At 32.0% G+C, this 20067-nt stretch overlaps 1 protein-coding gene across 8 annotated transcripts in view; it reads left to right on the top strand.

Moving 5' to 3' along the window:
* Positions 1-20067, top strand: part of LOC145284844 (natural resistance-associated macrophage protein 2-like) — a 131039-nt gene that overhangs the window by 91495 nt on the left and 19477 nt on the right. For all 8 annotated transcript variants that reach the window (XM_080133828.1, XM_080133831.1, XM_080133824.1 and 5 more), the window contains 4 exons: positions 263-357; positions 2368-2457; positions 4654-4683; positions 17508-17728. In XM_080133828.1, the coding sequence (XP_079989954.1) occupies positions 263-357; positions 2368-2457; positions 4654-4683; positions 17508-17728 (436 nt within the window). The remainder of the gene's footprint in view (positions 1-262; positions 358-2367; positions 2458-4653; positions 4684-17507; positions 17729-20067) is intronic.

Here is a 20067-nt window from a genome sequence, read left to right as displayed (position 1 = left end):
AAAGAATATTAAAAAAAACAAAAAAACACAGCAGTTTAAAAACAGATCCAAAAATAAATTGCAAGTGGAAACACTATGGCTAGATATATCTAATTAATAATGCTGTTTTCTGTAGATTAACTTTAATGTTTGTTTTGGGTTATTGTATAAACATAATTGAATGTCACCACTGTATTTACTATAACCATTTCCGCTCATTTAATATTACCAACTTTAAAAAGTTAAATATTGATATTTGATTAAAATTATTTTTAATTTCCAGGTATTGCTCTGTTCGTCTCATTCCTAATTAACCTGTTTGTTGTGGCTGTGTTTGCTGCAGCTTTTAATGGAAAAGAGCCGACCCTATTTAATGCTGTAAGTATTTAATGTTTTTCACTTCCTTTAGTTGTGATACTGTTGATGTTGCCCCATCTCCAAAGTGTTAGGAAGAAAAAAAGGAAAGAGAAAAAAATATAAGGAAAAGAAGAAATAAGTTTATCAATAAAAGAAAAGTATATGAAATGGGGTTGGTGAAAAGACAAAGGTATAGGAAGTTGTTCAGCAACATAAGAACTGAGGTGGAGGTTGTATTCCAGCTGTGGTAGATGATGAGAATAAAAGAACTGGATATATTTTTAGAGTTCATTTGTGAGCACTTTGGGAGTGGCTATGAATTTTACAACATTGGGGGATGGTTAACAGTTATAAGCTGAGTTGAGGAGAGCTGCCAGTGTGACTTAGTCGAAGGCAGATTGTGACTTGGACCAGGTCGGCAGAGTTTTGGGAGATCCAAGATGAGCAGCATCAACTGACGGATTGAACCTCAATAGAAAAACTAAGATATGGGCGTTAGTGTTAGAAGGGTAATTTCCTACAATTGTATCACACACACACACCCAGAGTGCAACAAATATTTGCAGAAAGTGTCAGTCTGTATTTTCTTTTGTTTTATTTTATATTTTATACTTCTGAGCCAGTGCACCCCTTCGGCATTCGCCAATGTGTGAGCGATAACAACACGGTCAGAATGAGAAGGAAAAAAAAAGAAATCCATGAGACTCAGTGTTGGGTTTGCCGATTATTGGTGTGCGAGGTAACACATGGTATTACATTGTAACAAAGGGGTTAATTTGTTTGGGATAACAATGACATAGTTCCGTTTAGCAAAAGGTGATACCTATAATAGCCCAGTAAACTATGCGGCTAGGGTAAACAACTTGGAACATGTACAAGGGTATACTAAAAGTAATGCCTCCTATTTTTTTTTTCATCTGAATGGATAAGAGGGGGATCGCAAATTGCATTGTTATGATGACTGAACTTATGCATTCATAACCTGAAAGTTTAATTTCTTTATTGACAATGTGAGGCTCTAAGAAAGCAACCCCTGTCATAAACATTCATCAGAAACAGATGCCTCATTGAATTCCTGGCAAAAGTGCATTGACAAGTGTGGTAACTGTAGAAAAGTAAATTCTGGAGTACAAAAGGTTGCTCGTTTTAATGATACCACCCCCACCCTCATAGCTCTTCAAATTTTTAAGTTAAAATAAAAAGAAGACTTTACTTTTGGAGCAACCTTTGTCTGGCAAAACACACTCGGGGATGCCCATGCATAGCCATCATTCATCGCTGGCAAAAATGCATTGAGAATGGTAGTGACTATGTGGAAAAATAAATTATGGGGTGCAAAACGTTGCTCGCTTTAATAGTACCACTCTCATCTTCGTAGCTCTTCAATTTTTTAAGATAAAAAATAGGCTTTAATTTTGGAATGAATCTCTTCTATGGGGAAATAAAAGGTATTTCTCTTCGTATATTTGCATATGAAATTAAGTTAATAATAGTTATAATTGTATATGAAATTACATATAATTGCATATGAAATTAAGTTAATAATAGTTATAATTGTATATGAAATTAAGTTAATAATAGTTATAATTGTAGGGTTCTTCCTCATAATTGAAAGTGTTACCACTGTCGATTCAGGCAAGAGTTTATCAGACTTTGTGTACAAAGTGTGAGGTATGGAAATGAAACCTGGACATTGAGGGTTGAGGACATGGAGAAAAAAGATATAATGGATGTGTAATGCAAATCTGAATAGTACAGGGAGATGTGTGCTGAACAAGAGACTCTAATAGTAATGTCATGTTGAAACAATGGCTGAGAATTCTTGGGTTAGTAGATGTAGAACAATTGAGGTAGCAAGTTCAGTTCCTAGACAAAAATGATAAAAATTGATTTGAAAGAAAGAGGGATAAAATAGACCTTGCCAGAGATAGGTTAGTTTGGAAGTCAATTTCTAAAAGTCATGTAACAACTGCTTTCTGTTTATTTTCTCTGTTTATTACATTGTTTATGGTATTTATCTTTCTTTCACAGGGAATTTGGATTGCAGCAAATTACTCATTGACCATGAAAATAATTTGGGGAGTCGGCGTCTTAGCTTCTGGTCAGAGCTCAACAATGACCGTGAGTAATATTTTGTTTTACTATTCTTTTTTTTTTTCTCCTCTACCTCCTCCCTTTCTAGTCTTTCACTCTAAAGTTCCCTTTATATTTCTTGCTCTTTTTTTCTTTTCTTGCTTTTCTATTTCTTGCACATCCTTTCCTCACTTGCGCTTTCTACTTCTGTCATTATCTCTCTTTTGCTTCATTCCCCTCTCTTTGTTCTGTCTCTTTCATACCCTCTCACTGTTTAACTCTCTAACAACTAGTCCATCTCTCTTACTTTTTTCTTTTCACTCTTCTCTCTTTTGTTCACCATGAGGCTCAGTCGGGACACAAATGCAAAACTGTTCTAGTTGACATCTTAAATCTAACTGCTCCATTCACATGCACTCGGATTGACATCTTCAGTCCGACTGTTAGAAAAAAACATGAGAAAACTGAATTACCTTTCACACAAAGCGTTCTGATAGGATAATCAATAAATTATCATGTGTGAGTATGTAAGTTTTCAATGTATAATTGCTACAAGATTGGCAGTTGAATACTGAACAATACTATAAGAGGATTGTAAATGATGGATGGAATCAACAAAATTTGATTACTTTAAGTCACTTGAGGATAAGTGTGAATGAGATTATTAGTTGGGTGATGAATACTACTATGAGAGGATTGGAAATGATGGATGGACAAAATTTGATTACGTGAAAGAATGGCCTAACAAGTATTTGACAGTGACTTGAAAATGACCATGTAGTCTACAAAAAAACAGCTCCATAATGGAAATTAATTCAAAGTATTTCATTAAAAAGGAAACGTCCATAACTTTAATTTTTAGTAAATTTAAGCTCATAGTACCTGCAAAGGTGTTGCAATTTTATTTTCTGTCAACATATGAACACATGTAAAACGATCATTCACATTATTTACTATATATACACACACACACATATATATATGTTATCCACATACAGTATTGTTTCGTTGTATCACGACTCATCAGTGCGGCTAGACATACACATTTCCCCAGTCGTGAATTGAACCTACAACCATCGTGTTGACAATCGGCAGCTCTAACCATCAGACTATGAGTCAGTGCTCATATTTTTCCTCGTCTATTAAATTGACACTTGCCCGTCGCACAGTGCTCAAACCATCAGTTTGTTTACAAACAAACTAATAGTGGGCTTCGCTTAATTGCTTAAATATGCGTCAGGTGAAAATATATTTACAAAGTCAGCTGGGCTTAATAGTCATCCACATACAGTACTGTTCTGTTGTATCATAACGCATCAGGGTGATTGGTTTGATTGTATGAGAGTGTATATACATTTATATACAAGTGTCAAAACTATCTATATGATGTGTGTATATATGTGTGTGTTCATTTATGACCATCTAGTGCTGTGATTGTCTAATCTAAAGTTTATGTGTATGTATGTACATTTAATTACAGTTCATAACAGGACAATAATATACATACTTTTACAACATAAAGGACAAATAACACTTACTTGGGGTTTCAACATCTGGCCAATTGGGAACATATCTGGTCCATCTTTGGCCTTGTTTAACGGAAAGCTGCAATGAAAATTCTTCCCAAGAAATGACAGAGCCTCGGATTTTATTTTCAGCAACTGTTTATTCCAGAGTGTTTTTTTTTTCTCTCTTTTTAAAAGTTGCAACGCTGATTCCGACTATCGCCATTTCTGACCCCCTCTACTTGGAGCCATCACAATCTGAAGACCTTCTCTGTCCCTCTCTCGACTCAGACTACTTTGCCTCAACTAATTTCCATGTATCTCAAAAAGACCATCTTCCTTTCTAAATGACGTCATTAGTATACGTTACTAAGATAATCACCTGATCTTTTTACATGTCATTATTCTAAGTTGTCAACTAAATTGTTATAACCTGTTAAAGTTACATTCTTAAATTAATGTAAATAAATATTTATTCTAAATATTTTGATTATTCTCAAATATATTTTAGCTGACAAAACTTTTTGGCTTGAATAATCATAATAATCTTCAACCAGCACACATTTTGGCATTGCTCGGCCAATATCTAACACTGACAGGTTTCGTTTTGTTGATACCAAAACACACGGCATGCTGCACTTCTGATGATCAAATAAACTGAAATTTCAATAAAGTGTTAAAGTATGTTATTACTCATTATTGATATATAAATATATATGATTTTTATTTTTGTCCTCAGGGTACCTATGCCGGACAGTTCATCATGGAAGTAAGTTGACATTTTTATTATCTTATAAAGAAAGAAAAATAATTTAACCAGTTACTAAGTTTTTATGTTTTGTCTTAACTAGCAAAAATATCGTCCCTTTGTCATAATTTTGCTAATATACATATGAACATATATTACCCTGTCCTCCCCAAAAAGAGGAGGTAAATCTTAAGGAGATGGTGTCATAACAATGGACACCCCTCCCCCAACAAAAAAGTGGGGTTAATGCCTGGGAGGATTGTGTAGAATCTGATTTGTTGTAATGCTATTCCCCTTTCAAATTGAATATTGTATATTAGTCTGAAACAGTATTGTGAAATGAATTGGACATTAAAATATAGTACTAGTATAGGTTCGGCTTCAGACAAGCAGATACCAAATCTTTATTAATAATAGATTTGCTCTTTTTTATTAATGATTTATTTATTATAAGTAAGATGAAGAATAATAAGTGTGCAGGATCCTTGGCATTGTTGCAGAAATTTTGACGACTGTAGGTGAAACGGGCAATGAGATGATCACAGAGCTGAAAAGTCAGTTCATAAAAGAAGGGGCTGTTTTGAAAGACTGGGATCTTAGTACAATTGTAAACTGTTGCAAATGTAAAGGAGGAACTTTAAGTGGAGGTAATTTTAAATACCTAAAGTTGATAGATCAGGTGAGCAGTAAATAAGAAGTCATACATGTTGAGTTATCTCCCTTGTATTGATATATAAAAGTTCTATTCCTTTGTGATAAGTTTTTAGAGTGATCTTCCTTGCACGTTGTGATTGGTTATTGGCTGGGAAAACAAACATGGCGGTGTGACCATGACTGGATTTATGTAACAATTAACCTAACATTAGAGTAGCAAAAGCTGTTTTCTTTTTTTCATGTGATGTTCAGCCAACATTAAAGCACATTTAAAAGATGACTTTTTTTTACAAAACTCCCACCTATTTTGCAAAATGAAGAGTGATATGCTGAATGAAAGCAAGATATAGGCATATGATCTATGTTTACAGATTTATCTAAAGAAAAACGTTTTTGTCACTACCACAAAATATAAGAGAATTTTATTTTTTTGTATTATTTGAACTATTATTCTCACCTTGATTGTTTTTGTGTTTTTATTTTATTTTTTTTTTCATGTTTTGGTCAATGTAACCTCGGACATTTTCAGGTGCATTCACACTGGATGTTGTTGATGAATAGTGAAAAAATGTTTGGTTTATTTGCTTCCCTAACTAATGCAGCCATTTAAAATTCCAAACGCAAATAGTATCAATTTTTTTTTTTTTAATTTTGTTAATAAATTCGGGTCCATTTTGCTTTTTTGATATGATGAATGTGAGATGAGGATTTATAATTATTTTTGTATTATTTGGACTATGATTCTCATCTTTTTTTTTTTCACGTTTCGGCCAATGTAACCTCCAACCGGCTGTGTTCATTGGGAAAGCAAATAAACCAAACATTTTTTCGCTATTCAACAATAACATCCAGTGTGAATGCACCTGAAGATGGCCAGAGGTTACATTGGCCGAAATTTTGTGAAAAAAAACACAAAAACAACCAAGACTCATCTATTCTCAAATAATAGTCCAAATAATACAAAAAATAATTATAAATCCTCATCTAAAAAATGTACATTCATTATATAAGAGAATGTGTTCAACATTTGGCTATAACATATATAGGTGGAGCAAATGGTTAGAATATGATTATAGATAAACTAGATTTTTTAGTCTGTTAGAAATGGGCAAAATAGTCCATCATCTTAAAATGAGTACTTTATGCTAACTTGATGGTTGAATATTAAATTTTCATTAAATACTAATCCTTATTAATCCCTAGCTGTAAATCGAATGGATACCATAATACTTAATTCGCTGTATTTTATCATAGCAAAGGTCCATACAAAATTTTGGCCATTAGTTTCCAAGAAAAAGTAGAACAGACAGACAGACAGATAAAGATAAATATAATATATATTAAATGAAATGTTACTTTCAGGATGAAAGCACAAGTGTATGTCATTTCAGAAGGTTTATATCTACAAAAGGGCAGCTGCAGTCAAGATAAATTAAATTTTAGTGCAATACACATTTCTGTATCAAAAATTATGGGAATTTGGAATTATTGTGCTAGAAAGAGTCCAAGCTTTTTTTGTTTTTTTGTTCTGAATACTGTAAATGTATTGGAATAAAGTGAAAAATTAGCAAGAATCATGTGTTCAAACTTGGCATATGCAATAATGAAAAATATATCGAAGAAAGTGGTTTCTGATATTTCATCAAAGGAATGTAAAACTGTCTCTGCTATGAAAAAGATAGGAACAGTAAATTACAATAGATACAGAAGCATCAAAAAAACAAAAAAAACCTTACAAGTGATATAAAATCAATCCTACAGACAGACAAGATAGGATAATGCATTTAAATGTAATTTGATTAAGCATTTTGCCTGAGATTGTATGAGTTTTAGTTCCAAAAACAATACGAACACTGTCATAAATTCAGACCAGGTGAACTTCACTTTGTTTAATGTTGATTCATATCAAAACTTAATAAATGATTCTTATTCTAATGTAAAAATGTGTTAACGTAGTCATCAGAATGACTAGATAGCGGGGTATATATATATATATATATATGTAAGGCATGTATATAACATACCCGAGTTATATAATGTATAAGTATTTTGAGTATATAATGCATTTCTTTGTGTCACCTAGTATTTTATAATGTTCCATGTAGATGCATGTATAACTGTTTACATATATGCATTACACACATAGATACAGTTTCAACAGGACATCTAACATTTTATAAACAAACAGTTCCTTACAACAAAGGGACGGAACATCTTTCTTGAAGGTTTACATCTTGCCAAATAGGAAAACATTACCTTCATTCATCTGGGATCTTGACTGCCAAAGCTGAAATGAACATCCATCCCAAGAAATGACCAACAAGCCCCGGTTGAATTTTCAGACTTTTCTTCCAAATGCTTCCTCATTGGAAGATTGTCAGATTCTACTTCTCTCCTGCATACAGGGCCATACAGTCCTGTCTCCAACACTCCAACTCTCTCCATCTGTCTAGCTCTCTCTCTCTCTAACTCTATCTAATTGACCACTAATTAATTCTGTATATATATATATATATATATATATATATATATATAACTATTCACTTGCTATTATGTAACATGTGACTTTGAATCACGTTTTCAATCAGTTATTTTTTTTATCCTATTTGTTTGAGTATTTTAACATTCAATTTGTCATGGTCGCATTCCTGGTTCTTTTGCTCTATTGTTCTACTCCCCCATTCCAAATTCCAAAACTTATAACATATTTGTCTTTGTTCTTTTATCTAAAATTTTAACTTTTAATAATAATAAGCGATATACCTAAATCTACTTTCAGCAAGGTAATTTGGTGTCGCCCCGGCATAATATAACAAATGTCCAATTTTATGAAATAGACATTCTGTTACTGGATTACTTTAGTTTAATGTATTCTTTGATACATTAAATAAGAAATTAGTGGAAAATGTTAAATCTAACGGAGTATTTTGTTTTTGAGAAGGTGTGGAGGTAAAAGCTATTAAATTTCCTATTATAATAAGGTGCATAAAAGATGTCAGGCGTTATATTGAGGCTGACCTCATTAAAAATGACATACCCCTGCTATTAAGTTATAAATCAATGAAAACTGCAGCAATACTATTAAATTTCCTATTATAATAAGGTGCATAAAAGATGTCAGGCGTTATATTGAGGCTGACCTCATTAAAAATGACATACCCCTGCTATTAAGTTATAAATCAATGAAAACTGCAGCAATACTATTAAATTTCCTATTATAATAAGGTGCATAAAAGATGTCAGGTGTTATATTGAGGCTGACCTCATTAAAAATGACATACCCCTGCTATTAAGTTATAAATCAATGAAAACTGCAGCAATACTATTAAATTTCCTATTATAATAAGGTGCATAAAAGATGTCAGGCGTTATATTGAGGCTGACCTCATTAAAAATGACATACCCCTGCTATTAAGTTATAAATCAATGAAAACTGCAGCAATACTATTAAATTTCCTATTATAATAAGGTGCATAAAAGATGTCAGGTGTTATATTGAGGCTGACCTCATTAAAAATGACATACCCCTGCTATTAAGTTATAAATCAATGAAAACTGCAGCAATACTATTAAATTTCCTATTATAATAAGGTGCATAAAAGATGTCAGGTGTTATATTGAGGCTGACCTCATTAAAAATGACATACCCCTGCTATTAAGTTATAAATCAATGAAAACTGCAGCAATACTATTAAATTTCCTATTATAATAAGGTGCATAAAAGATGTCAGGCGTTATATTGAGGCTGACCTCATTAAAAATGACATACCCCTGCTATTAAGTTATAAATCAATGAAAACTGCAGCAATACTATTAAATTTCCTATTATAATAAGGTGCATAAAAGATGTCAGGCGTTATATTGAGGCTGACCTCATTAAAAATGACATACCCCTGCTATTAAGTTATAAATCAATGAAAACTGCAGCAATACTATTAAATTTCCTATTATAATAAGGTGCATAAAAGATGTCAGGTGTTATATTGAGGCTGACCTCATTAAAAATGACATACCCCTGCTATTAAGTTATAAATCAATGAAAACTGCAGCAATACTATTAAATTTCCTATTATAATAAGGTGCATAAAAGATGTCAGGTGTTATATTGAGGCTGACCTCATTAAAAATGACATACCCCTGCTATTAAGTTATAAATCAATGAAAACTGCAGCAATACTATTAAATTTCCTATTATAATAAGGTGCATAAAAGATGTCAGGCGTTATATTGAGGCTGACCTCATTAAAAATGACATACCCCTGCTATTAAGTTATAAATCAATGAAAACTGCAGCAATACTATTAAATTTCCTATTATAATAAGGTGCATAAAAGATGTCAGGCGTTATATTGAGGCTGACCTCATTAAAAATGACATACCCCTGCTATTAAGTTATAAATCAATGAAAACTGCAGCAATACTATTAAATTTCCTATTATAATAAGGTGCATAAAAGATGTAAGGTGTTATATTGAGGCTGACCTCATTAAAAATGACATACCCCTGCTATTAAGTTATAAATCAATGAAAACTGCAGCAATACTATTAAATTTCCTATTATAATAAGGTGCATAAAAGATGTCAGGTGTTATATTGAGGCTGACCTCATTAAAAATGACATACCCCTGCTATTAAGTTATAAATCAATGAAAACTGCAGCAATACTATTAAATTTCCTATTATAATAAGGTGCATAAAAGATGTCAGGTGTTATATTGAGGCTGACCTCATTAAAAATGACATACCCCTGCTATTAAGTTATAAATCAATGAAAACTGCAGCAATACTATTAAATTTCCTATTATAATAAGGTGCATAAAAGATGTCAGGTGTTATATTGAGGCTGACCTCATTAAAAATGACATACCCCTGCTATTAAGTTATAAATCAATGAAAACTGCAGCAATACTATTAAATTTCCTATTATAATAAGGTGCATAAAAGATGTCAGGTGTTATATTGAGGCTGACCTCATTAAAAATGACATACCCCTGCTATTAAGTTATAAATCAATGAAAACTGCAGCAATACTATTAAATTTCCTATTATAATAAGGTGCATAAAAGATGTCAGGCGTTATATTGAGGCTGACCTCATTAAAAATGACATACCCCTGCTATTAAGTTATAAATCAATGAAAACTGCAGCAATACTATTAAATTTCCTATTATAATAAGGTGCATAAAAGATGTCAGGCGTTATATTGAGGCTGACCTCATTAAAAATGACATACCCCTGCTATTAAGTTATAAATCAATGAAAACTGCAGCAATACTATTAAATTTCCTATTATAATAAGGTGCATAAAAGATGTCAGGTGTTATATTGAGGCTGACCTCATTAAAAATGACATACCCCTGCTATTAAGTTATAAATCAATGAAAACTGCAGCAATACTATTAAATTTCCTATTATAATAAGGTGCATAAAAGATGTCAGGCGTTATATTGAGGCTGACCTCATTAAAAATGACATACCCCTGCTATTAAGTTATAAATCAATGAAAACTGCAGCAATACTATTAAATTTCCTATTATAATAAGGTGCATAAAAGATGTCAGGCATTATATTGAGGCTGACCTCATTAAAAATGACATACCCCTGCTATTAAGTTATAAATCAATGAAAACTGCAGCAATACTATTAAATTTCCTATTATAATAAGGTGCATAAAAGATGTCAGGTGTTATATTGAGGCTGACCTCATTAAAAATGACATACCCCTGCTATTAAGTTATAAATCAATGAAAACTGCAGCAATACTATTAAATTTCCTATTATAATAAGGTGCATAAAAGATGTCAGGTGTTATATTGAGGCTGACCTCATTAAAAATGACATACCCCTGCTATTAAGTTATAAATCAATGAAAACTGCAGCAATACTATTAAATTTCCTATTATAATAAGGTGCATAAAAGATGTCAGGTGTTATATTGAGGCTGACCTCATTAAAAATGACATACCCCTGCTATTAAGTTATAAATCAATGAAAACTGCAGCAATACTATTAAATTTCCTATTATAATAAGGTGCATAAAAGATGTCAGGCGTTATATTGAGGCTGACCTCATTAAAAATGACATACCCCTGCTATTAAGTTATAAATCAATGAAAACTGCAGCAATACTATTAAATTTCCTATTATAATAAGGTGCATAAAAGATGTCAGGCGTTATATTGAGGCTGACCTCATTAAAAATGACATACCCCTGCTATTAAGTTATAAATCAATGAAAACTGCAGCAATACTATTAAATTTCCTATTATAATAAGGTGCATAAAAGATGTCAGGTGTTATATTGAGGCTGACCTCATTAAAAATGACATACCCCTGCTATTAAGTTATAAATCAATGAAAACTGCAGCAATACTATTAAATTTCCTATTATAATAAGGTGCATAAAAGATGTCAGGCGTTATATTGAGGCTGACCTCATTAAAAATGACATACCCCTGCTATTAAGTTATAAATCAATGAAAACTGCAGCAATACTATTAAATTTCCTATTATAATAAGGTGCATAAAAGATGTCAGGCGTTATATTGAGGCTGACCTCATTAAAAATGACATACCCCTGCTATTAAGTTATAAATCAATGAAAACTGCAGCAATACTATTAAATTTCCTATTATAATAAGGTGCATAAAAGATGTCAGGTGTTATATTGAGGCTGACCTCATTAAAAATGACATACCCCTGCTATTAAGTTATAAATCAATGAAAACTGCAGCAATACTATTAAATTTCCTATTATAATAAGGTGCATAAAAGATGTCAGGTGTTATATTGAGGCTGACCTCATTAAAAATGACATACCCCTGCTATTAAGTTATAAATCAATGAAAACTGCAGCAATACTATTAAATTTCCTATTATAATAAGGTGCATAAAAGATGTCAGGCGTTATATTGAGGCTGACCTCATTAAAAATGACATACCCCTGCTATTAAGTTATAAATCAATGAAAACTGCAGCAATACTATTAAATTTCCTATTATAATAAGGTGCATAAAAGATGTCAGGTGTTATATTGAGGCTGACCTCATTAAAAATGACATACCCCTGCTATTAAGTTATAAATCAATGAAAACTGCAGCAATACTATTAAATTTCCTATTATAATAAGGTGCATAAAAGATGTCAGGCGTTATATTGAGGCTGACCTCATTAAAAATGACATACCCCTGCTATTAAGTTATAAATCAATGAAAACTGCAGCAATACTATTAAATTTCCTATTATAATAAGGTGCATAAAAGATGTCAGGCGTTATATTGAGGCTGACCTCATTAAAAATGACATACCCCTGCTATTAAGTTATAAATCAATGAAAACTGCAGCAATACTATTAAATTTCCTATTATAATAAGGTGCATAAAAGATGTCAGGTGTTATATTGAGGCTGACCTCATTAAAAATGACATACCCCTGCTATTAAGTTATAAATCAATGAAAACTGCAGCAATACTATTAAATTTCCTATTATAATAAGGTGCATAAAAGATGTCAGGTGTTATATTGAGGCTGACCTCATTAAAAATGACATACCCCTGCTATTAAGTTATAAATCAATGAAAACTGCAGCAATACTATTAAATTTCCTATTATAATAAGGTGCATAAAAGATGTCAGGTGTTATATTGAGGCTGACCTCATTAAAAATGACATACCCCTGCTATTAAGTTATAAATCAATGAAAACTGCAGCAATACTATTAAATTTCCTATTATAATAAGGTGCATAAAAGATGTCAGGCGTTATATTGAGGCTGACCTCATTAAAAATGACATACCCCTGCTATTAAGTTATAAATCAATGAAAACTGCAGCAATACTATTAAATTTCCTATTATAATAAGGTGCATAAAAGATGTCAGGCGTTATATTGAGGCTGACCTCATTAAAAATGACATACCCCTGCTATTAAGTTATAAATCAATGAAAACTGCAGCAATACTATTAAATTTCCTATTATAATAAGGTGCATAAAAGATGTCAGGTGTTATATTGAGGCTGACCTCATTAAAAATGACATACCCCTGCTATTAAGTTATAAATCAATGAAAACTGCAGCAATACTATTAAATTTCCTATTATAATAAGGTGCATAAAAGATGTCAGGCGTTATATTGAGGCTGACCTCATTAAAAATGACATACCCCTGCTATTAAGTTATAAATCAATGAAAACTGCAGCAATACTATTAAATTTCCTATTATAATAAGGTGCATAAAAGATGTCAGGCGTTATATTGAGGCTGACCTCATTAAAAATGACATACCCCTGCTATTAAGTTATAAATCAATGAAAACTGCAGCAATACTATTAAATTTCCTATTATAATAAGGTGCATAAAAGATGTCAGGTGTTATATTGAGGCTGACCTCATTAAAAATGACATACCCCTGCTATTAAGTTATAAATCAATGAAAACTGCAGCAATACTATTAAATTTCCTATTATAATAAGGTGCATAAAAGATGTCAGGCGTTATATTGAGGCTGACCTCATTAAAAATGACATACCCCTGCTATTAAGTTATAAATCAATGAAAACTGCAGCAATACTATTAAATTTCCTATTATAATAAGGTGCATAAAAGATGTCAGGCGTTATATTGAGGCTGACCTCATTAAAAATGACATACCCCTGCTATTAAGTTATAAATCAATGAAAACTGCAGCAATACTATTAAATTTCCTATTATAATAAGGTGCATAAAAGATGTCAGGTGTTATATTGAGGCTGACCTCATTAAAAATGACATACCCCTGCTATTAAGTTATAAATCAATGAAAACTGCAGCAATACTATTAAATTTCCTATTATAATAAGGTGCATAAAAGATGTCAGGTGTTATATTGAGGCTGACCTCATTAAAAATGACATACCCCTGCTATTAAGTTATAAATCAATGAAAACTGCAGCAATACTATTAAATTTCCTATTATAATAAGGTGCATAAAAGATGTCAGGCGTTATATTGAGGCTGACCTCATTAAAAATGACATACCCCTGCTATTAAGTTATAAATCAATGAAAACTGCAGCAATACTATTAAATTTCCTATTATAATAAGGTGCATAAAAGATGTCAGGCGTTATATTGAGGCTGACCTCATTAAAAATGACATACCCCTGCTATTAAGTTATAAATCAATGAAAACTGCAGCAATACTATTAAATTTCCTATTATAATAAGGTGCATAAAAGATGTCAGGTGTTATATTGAGGCTGACCTCATTAAAAATGACATACCCCTGCTATTAAGTTATAAATCAATGAAAACTGCAGCAATACTATTAAATTTCCTATTATAATAAGGTGCATAAAAGATGTCAGGCGTTATATTGAGGCTGACCTCATTAAAAATGACATACCCCTGCTATTAAGTTATAAATCAATGAAAACTGCAGCAATACTATTAAATTTCCTATTATAATAAGGTGCATAAAAGATGTCAGGCGTTATATTGAGGCTGACCTCATTAAAAATGACATACCCCTGCTATTAAGTTATAAATCAATGAAAACTGCAGCAATACTATTAAATTTCCTATTATAATAAGGTGCATAAAAGATGTCAGGTGTTATATTGAGGCTGACCTCATTAAAAATGACATACCCCTGCTATTAAGTTATAAATCAATGAAAACTGCAGCAATACTATTAAATTTCCTATTATAATAAGGTGCATAAAAGATGTCAGGTGTTATATTGAGGCTGACCTCATTAAAAATGACATACCCCTGCTATTAAGTTATAAATCAATGAAAACTGCAGCAATACTATTAAATTTCCTATTATAATAAGGTGCATAAAAGATGTCAGGCGTTATATTGAGGCTGACCTCATTAAAAATGACATACCCCTGCTATTAAGTTATAAATCAATGAAAACTGCAGCAATACTATTAAATTTCCTATTATAATAAGGTGCATAAAAGATGTCAGGTGTTATATTGAGGCTGACCTCATTAAAAATGACATACCCCTGCTATTAAGTTATAAATCAATGAAAACTGCAGCAATACTATTAAATTTCCTATTATAATAAGGTGCATAAAAGATGTCAGGCGTTATATTGAGGCTGACCTCATTAAAAATGACATACCCCTGCTATTAAGTTATAAATCAATGAAAACTGCAGCAATACTATTAAATTTCCTATTATAATAAGGTGCATAAAAGATGTCAGGCGTTATATTGAGGCTGACCTCATTAAAAATGACATACCCCTGCTATTAAGTTATAAATCAATGAAAACTGCAGCAATACTATTAAATTTCCTATTATAATAAGGTGCATAAAAGATGTCAGGTGTTATATTGAGGCTGACCTCATTAAAAATGACATACCCCTGCTATTAAGTTATAAATCAATGAAAACTGCAGCAATACTATTAAATTTCCTATTATAATAAGGTGCATAAAAGATGTCAGGTGTTATATTGAGGCTGACCTCATTAAAAATGACATACCCCTGCTATTAAGTTATAAATCAATGAAAACTGCAGCAATACTATTAAATTTCCTATTATAATAAGGTGCATAAAAGATGTCAGGCGTTATATTGAGGCTGACCTCATTAAAAATGACATACCCCTGCTATTAAGTTATAAATCAATGAAAACTGCAGCAATACTATTAAATTTTCAAAACGATAGCTGCTGCATTTTTAGCAGACATTAAATTGCAAATAACATTTTCTTGACATTATAGTCTGCCATTAACTAAAATGCTTTTGGAGGTTAGAAATACACCAAGCATAGTCTTAGTTTTGGCAGATATATTAAATTGCAAGTAGCAAGTGTAATGTTACATTGTGACACTTTAAAAGGTTTAGAGTGAAAAACGTGGTTACACACCATGAAAGCCAACGTCGAATCTATCTCCAGACCACAAGTTTATGGTGTTCGCTGCTGGTCCCAGTACTATCTTCCCATAACTATCTTGGTTGCTGCAAAATGTCATGAGTGGTATGCATTTATCCAGGATGCTGTGTATTCTATAGGAGGAGCTAGTTCAATCCATCCTGGGTGAATGCCATCAAAAGTCAGTCAAAGCTCTCCAAATTCTTTCATTTGATATATTTTCCATGAAGCTTTTCAGGTAGCTACTCCTGGTAAAAATGTGTTCCTCTATCTTAGAATGAAAAGTCTTCATCATTAATTGAAACAAAATTAATTTGAGAGTTTTTCATTAAGCAAGAAAGTTTGGCTCTCAAATAAAACCAGTTAATGTTATAATAAAGATGCTGAACCTCAAATGTTATGCCATAACAAAGATGCTATCAAGAATACAGCTCTGGCCAAATGTTTTGCAACACCATAAAAAATCTGAGTACCAATAAAACATAATTCTTTTTTTGATTCTATTAATGTTTCTAACCAATAGATGGTAGGTGATTTTCTTTTTAAGGTATTCAAGGGATGATTGATATCTGGTGTGGCTTTCTTTGTTTGATAGGTATGCTAGTAGTCAACAATTACTGAAGGAATGGTATAGTAATGGCGTGGAAGCCTCAGTGGTTGTTGACGAAAGGATTGATGTCAAAGAGGCCTGCAAGAAGTCACTTTTTATATGAAAAATATTCAAGATCAATTAAATTTCTGTCGGATCCATGGAAGACTGGAAAAGAAACTGATTTTCTCTAATGAATCCTCTTTTAGCTGCTTTGCCAATAGTGAATGAATTTGTGTTAGGAGACATGTTGGAAAACAATTCCATCCCAACTGTGTGGTGTCCACTCTTGAACATCTGGATATTGTGTATGTTTGGGGGTGCTTCTCTTTTCATGACATCAGTGATTGTACCTAAAGGTGCATTAATAAACAAGGAATGGTACATGAATACCAAAAAAAAAATCACCTATCATCTAATGGTTAGAAGCATTAATTGAATCCATGGCAAAATGAATAAAACTCGCACTGAAGAAGAAAGAAAGACACATCAAGTATTAAATTTATAAAAATTTAAATGTAAACAAATACTTTTTAATCTAAATATAGTTTTAATTATCATTTTGATATGAGAGAATGAAAAAATACTTGTAGTTTGCTATCAGTACTTAAATTTTATTTTATGGTGTTGCAAATGTTTTGGCCAGAGTTGTATATTGAAAAATCATATTTCCTGTGACCCAAAAAATGTTTGCAATGAAAAGATTTTTTTTTTTTTTTTCTCCTTGTAGGGATTTTTGAATATTCATTGGGCTAAGTGGAAACGCGTGTTGTTGACTCGATCTATAGCGATGGTCCCAACCATTCTGGTGGCCACACTTGCCACTAACTATCTCGACATCATGAATGTATGGCTCAATGTATTGCAGAGTGTCGAGTTGCCTTTTGCCCTCTTTCCAATTCTTCATTTCACAAACAGCCAAAGGATCATGGGAAGTTTCCGGAATGGAAAGTAAGTAAACATTAATTCTTTATTGCTTGATTATGTTGCATAAATTGATTTTTTTTTTTATTATTATTAACACAAGCAAAATGAAACACAGTTCTCTTGCATTTTTTTTTTTTTTTACCTGTTCTCTTTGTTGTGTTTCTAGTGTGTTTTAGAGAATGGCAGCACACTGATATATGAAAATATAACATATCTTTATTGTCGGTGACAGTTGTGGATAGATGGTTGTTAGGAGGAGATGCACACACGAGAATTCAACAGGTTGATTCTTTTCCGGCCCAAATTGTCAACCAATCAATATCCTTTTCGGTTGTTATTTTATAACCATTTATGACCACCTGAAACACTCTTGTAGCTACACCCCATAGGCATTTTATTCAGCCATTGTCATTTCACTGGATTAACCTGACTTTGATTACACCTATGTAACCTTTTGCCGAAAATGACCTTTAAAACATGCTTTAACTTATCTTCTTTTTGACAATTGATCAAATTTGTTGTTCCTTTACAGCAGATGCCTATGACAGGTTTATAATTTTTATTCAAATGACTTTGATTTATTTGTGTTGTAGACCCGTGCTAGGAGTTACAAATGAAAGAAACCACAAATATTGTAAAGTGTATAAAATATATGTATTTATCATAAAGAATACAAGAGCCACTAAAATGGTATGAGAGGAACGTGTTCGTAGCATGCGGTTAAACATGGTATGAATGTCTCTATCTAGTCTCTGAAACCAGTGGTATTCATAGGACTGGTTGATTCCACTTAGTTCTCAAATAGAGGTGATTTGTCCCCCACAACAATTTGATAATTATTTGGTTGTGTCTTGAATTTGTAGCCATGTGTATGCTTTTTTCAAAATTATTTCTCAATACACACAACCTAGATATACATCTTTTTGTTATCATTAGTTGTTTTTTTTTAAATAACAGCAGTTGTAAAAGTTATTAAAAATGATGGCACAAAATCATATGGGGTTTAACAGTGTGTTTAGGCTTTTTCTTTTTCAGTATACAGTATATATATATATATATATATATATATATATATATATACACACACACATATACATATAATAGCACAAGTGCATTCCTCCATAGAGAAATATGTGGAATTGTCTCAAGATTTCCTTAGCTTATCCACTAAAACTTCCTTTTTAATGCAATATCTGGGCATATAGTTTCAATTCTAAACTTTTTACTTCTAATGAAATTTTTCACTACTCTAACCATATGTGGAAAATTCCGTTTTTATTATATTTTTTTTCTTCATTTTCACTCTAAGCAAGCCATAATGCCACTTGAAATGTAAGGGGCTACTATTTGGGATTGTGTCTTACAGGAGTTGCAAAAAGTTGAGCAGTGAGATATCTGTTCACATTACATTTAAACGTCTGCAGGTTAGAATGGTCAAGAAAGCAGGAAATAGGTAGGGAATTCCAAAGTCTAGCAATCCAAGGAAAGAAATTATTGGAGTAGAAGGCTTTCTGTCATTTATGGTCATCAACAGTAAAGGGGTGGGATTTTGCTGTTTGTTGAGTTAATCGGGAGTATGTACGTCAAAGAGCACAAGTGCTATGAATTCATCAAAGCACATTCCATTAAAGTATTTGTAAAACAGGCAGAGGGATGCGATATTGCAGTGATGGGGCAGAGGTTGGAGCTTGGGCGATAGTGCAGAACCTATTTGATTTGAGACTTTTTTTTTTTTTTTTTTTTTTTTTTTACACTGTCTAAGAGGGAGGGACTAGTGGTAGATGTACTTTTACTTACCAAGCATATATATGTGAACACTTTGTACACCTGCATCATCATGATTGGACCTAAGTTGATTGAACACAAAATTACTTTGATGTAAATGCTTAGTTTTTTACTAAGGTTTATTTAAAACAGAAGTGTATGTATAAAAGAGAGAGAGAGATAGCAATATGTACATTACCAATTGTGCAAAGTAGCCAAATTCATGCATTCCCATTACAATTTCAAAATTGAGCTGAATCAAGACATTCTGTCCATATGAAGGGCCTCATATCTTTTCAGATAGAGCTTTATAAAAATAAATTTTTCAGAAAAGCCAAATTTACACACACACACACACACACACACACACACACACACACACAACAACAACAACAACAGCTTAATTTAATTAATGATGAAAATAAAATGGAATAAATTACAATATTTATTAATCCATCAAAAATTTTATCAAGGAATTTTAATAAAGAAAAATCCTTAACCCATGAATTTTTAAAGATAGACCCTTATTATCATAGAATAAGCATTAGTAAATAAAAATGTATCACCAGTTAGCATAAATTTGAAAATATATAAAAACA

The sequence above is a fragment of the Euprymna scolopes genome, chromosome 9 (genome assembly GCF_053919585.1).
Source record: "Euprymna scolopes isolate OS-2025 chromosome 9, ASM5391958v1, whole genome shotgun sequence".
Classification (NCBI taxonomy): Eukaryota; Metazoa; Mollusca; class Cephalopoda; order Sepiida; family Sepiolidae; genus Euprymna; species Euprymna scolopes.
The sequence above is the reverse complement of the archived record's forward strand: the minus strand, read 5'-3'. Positions and strand labels throughout refer to the sequence as shown.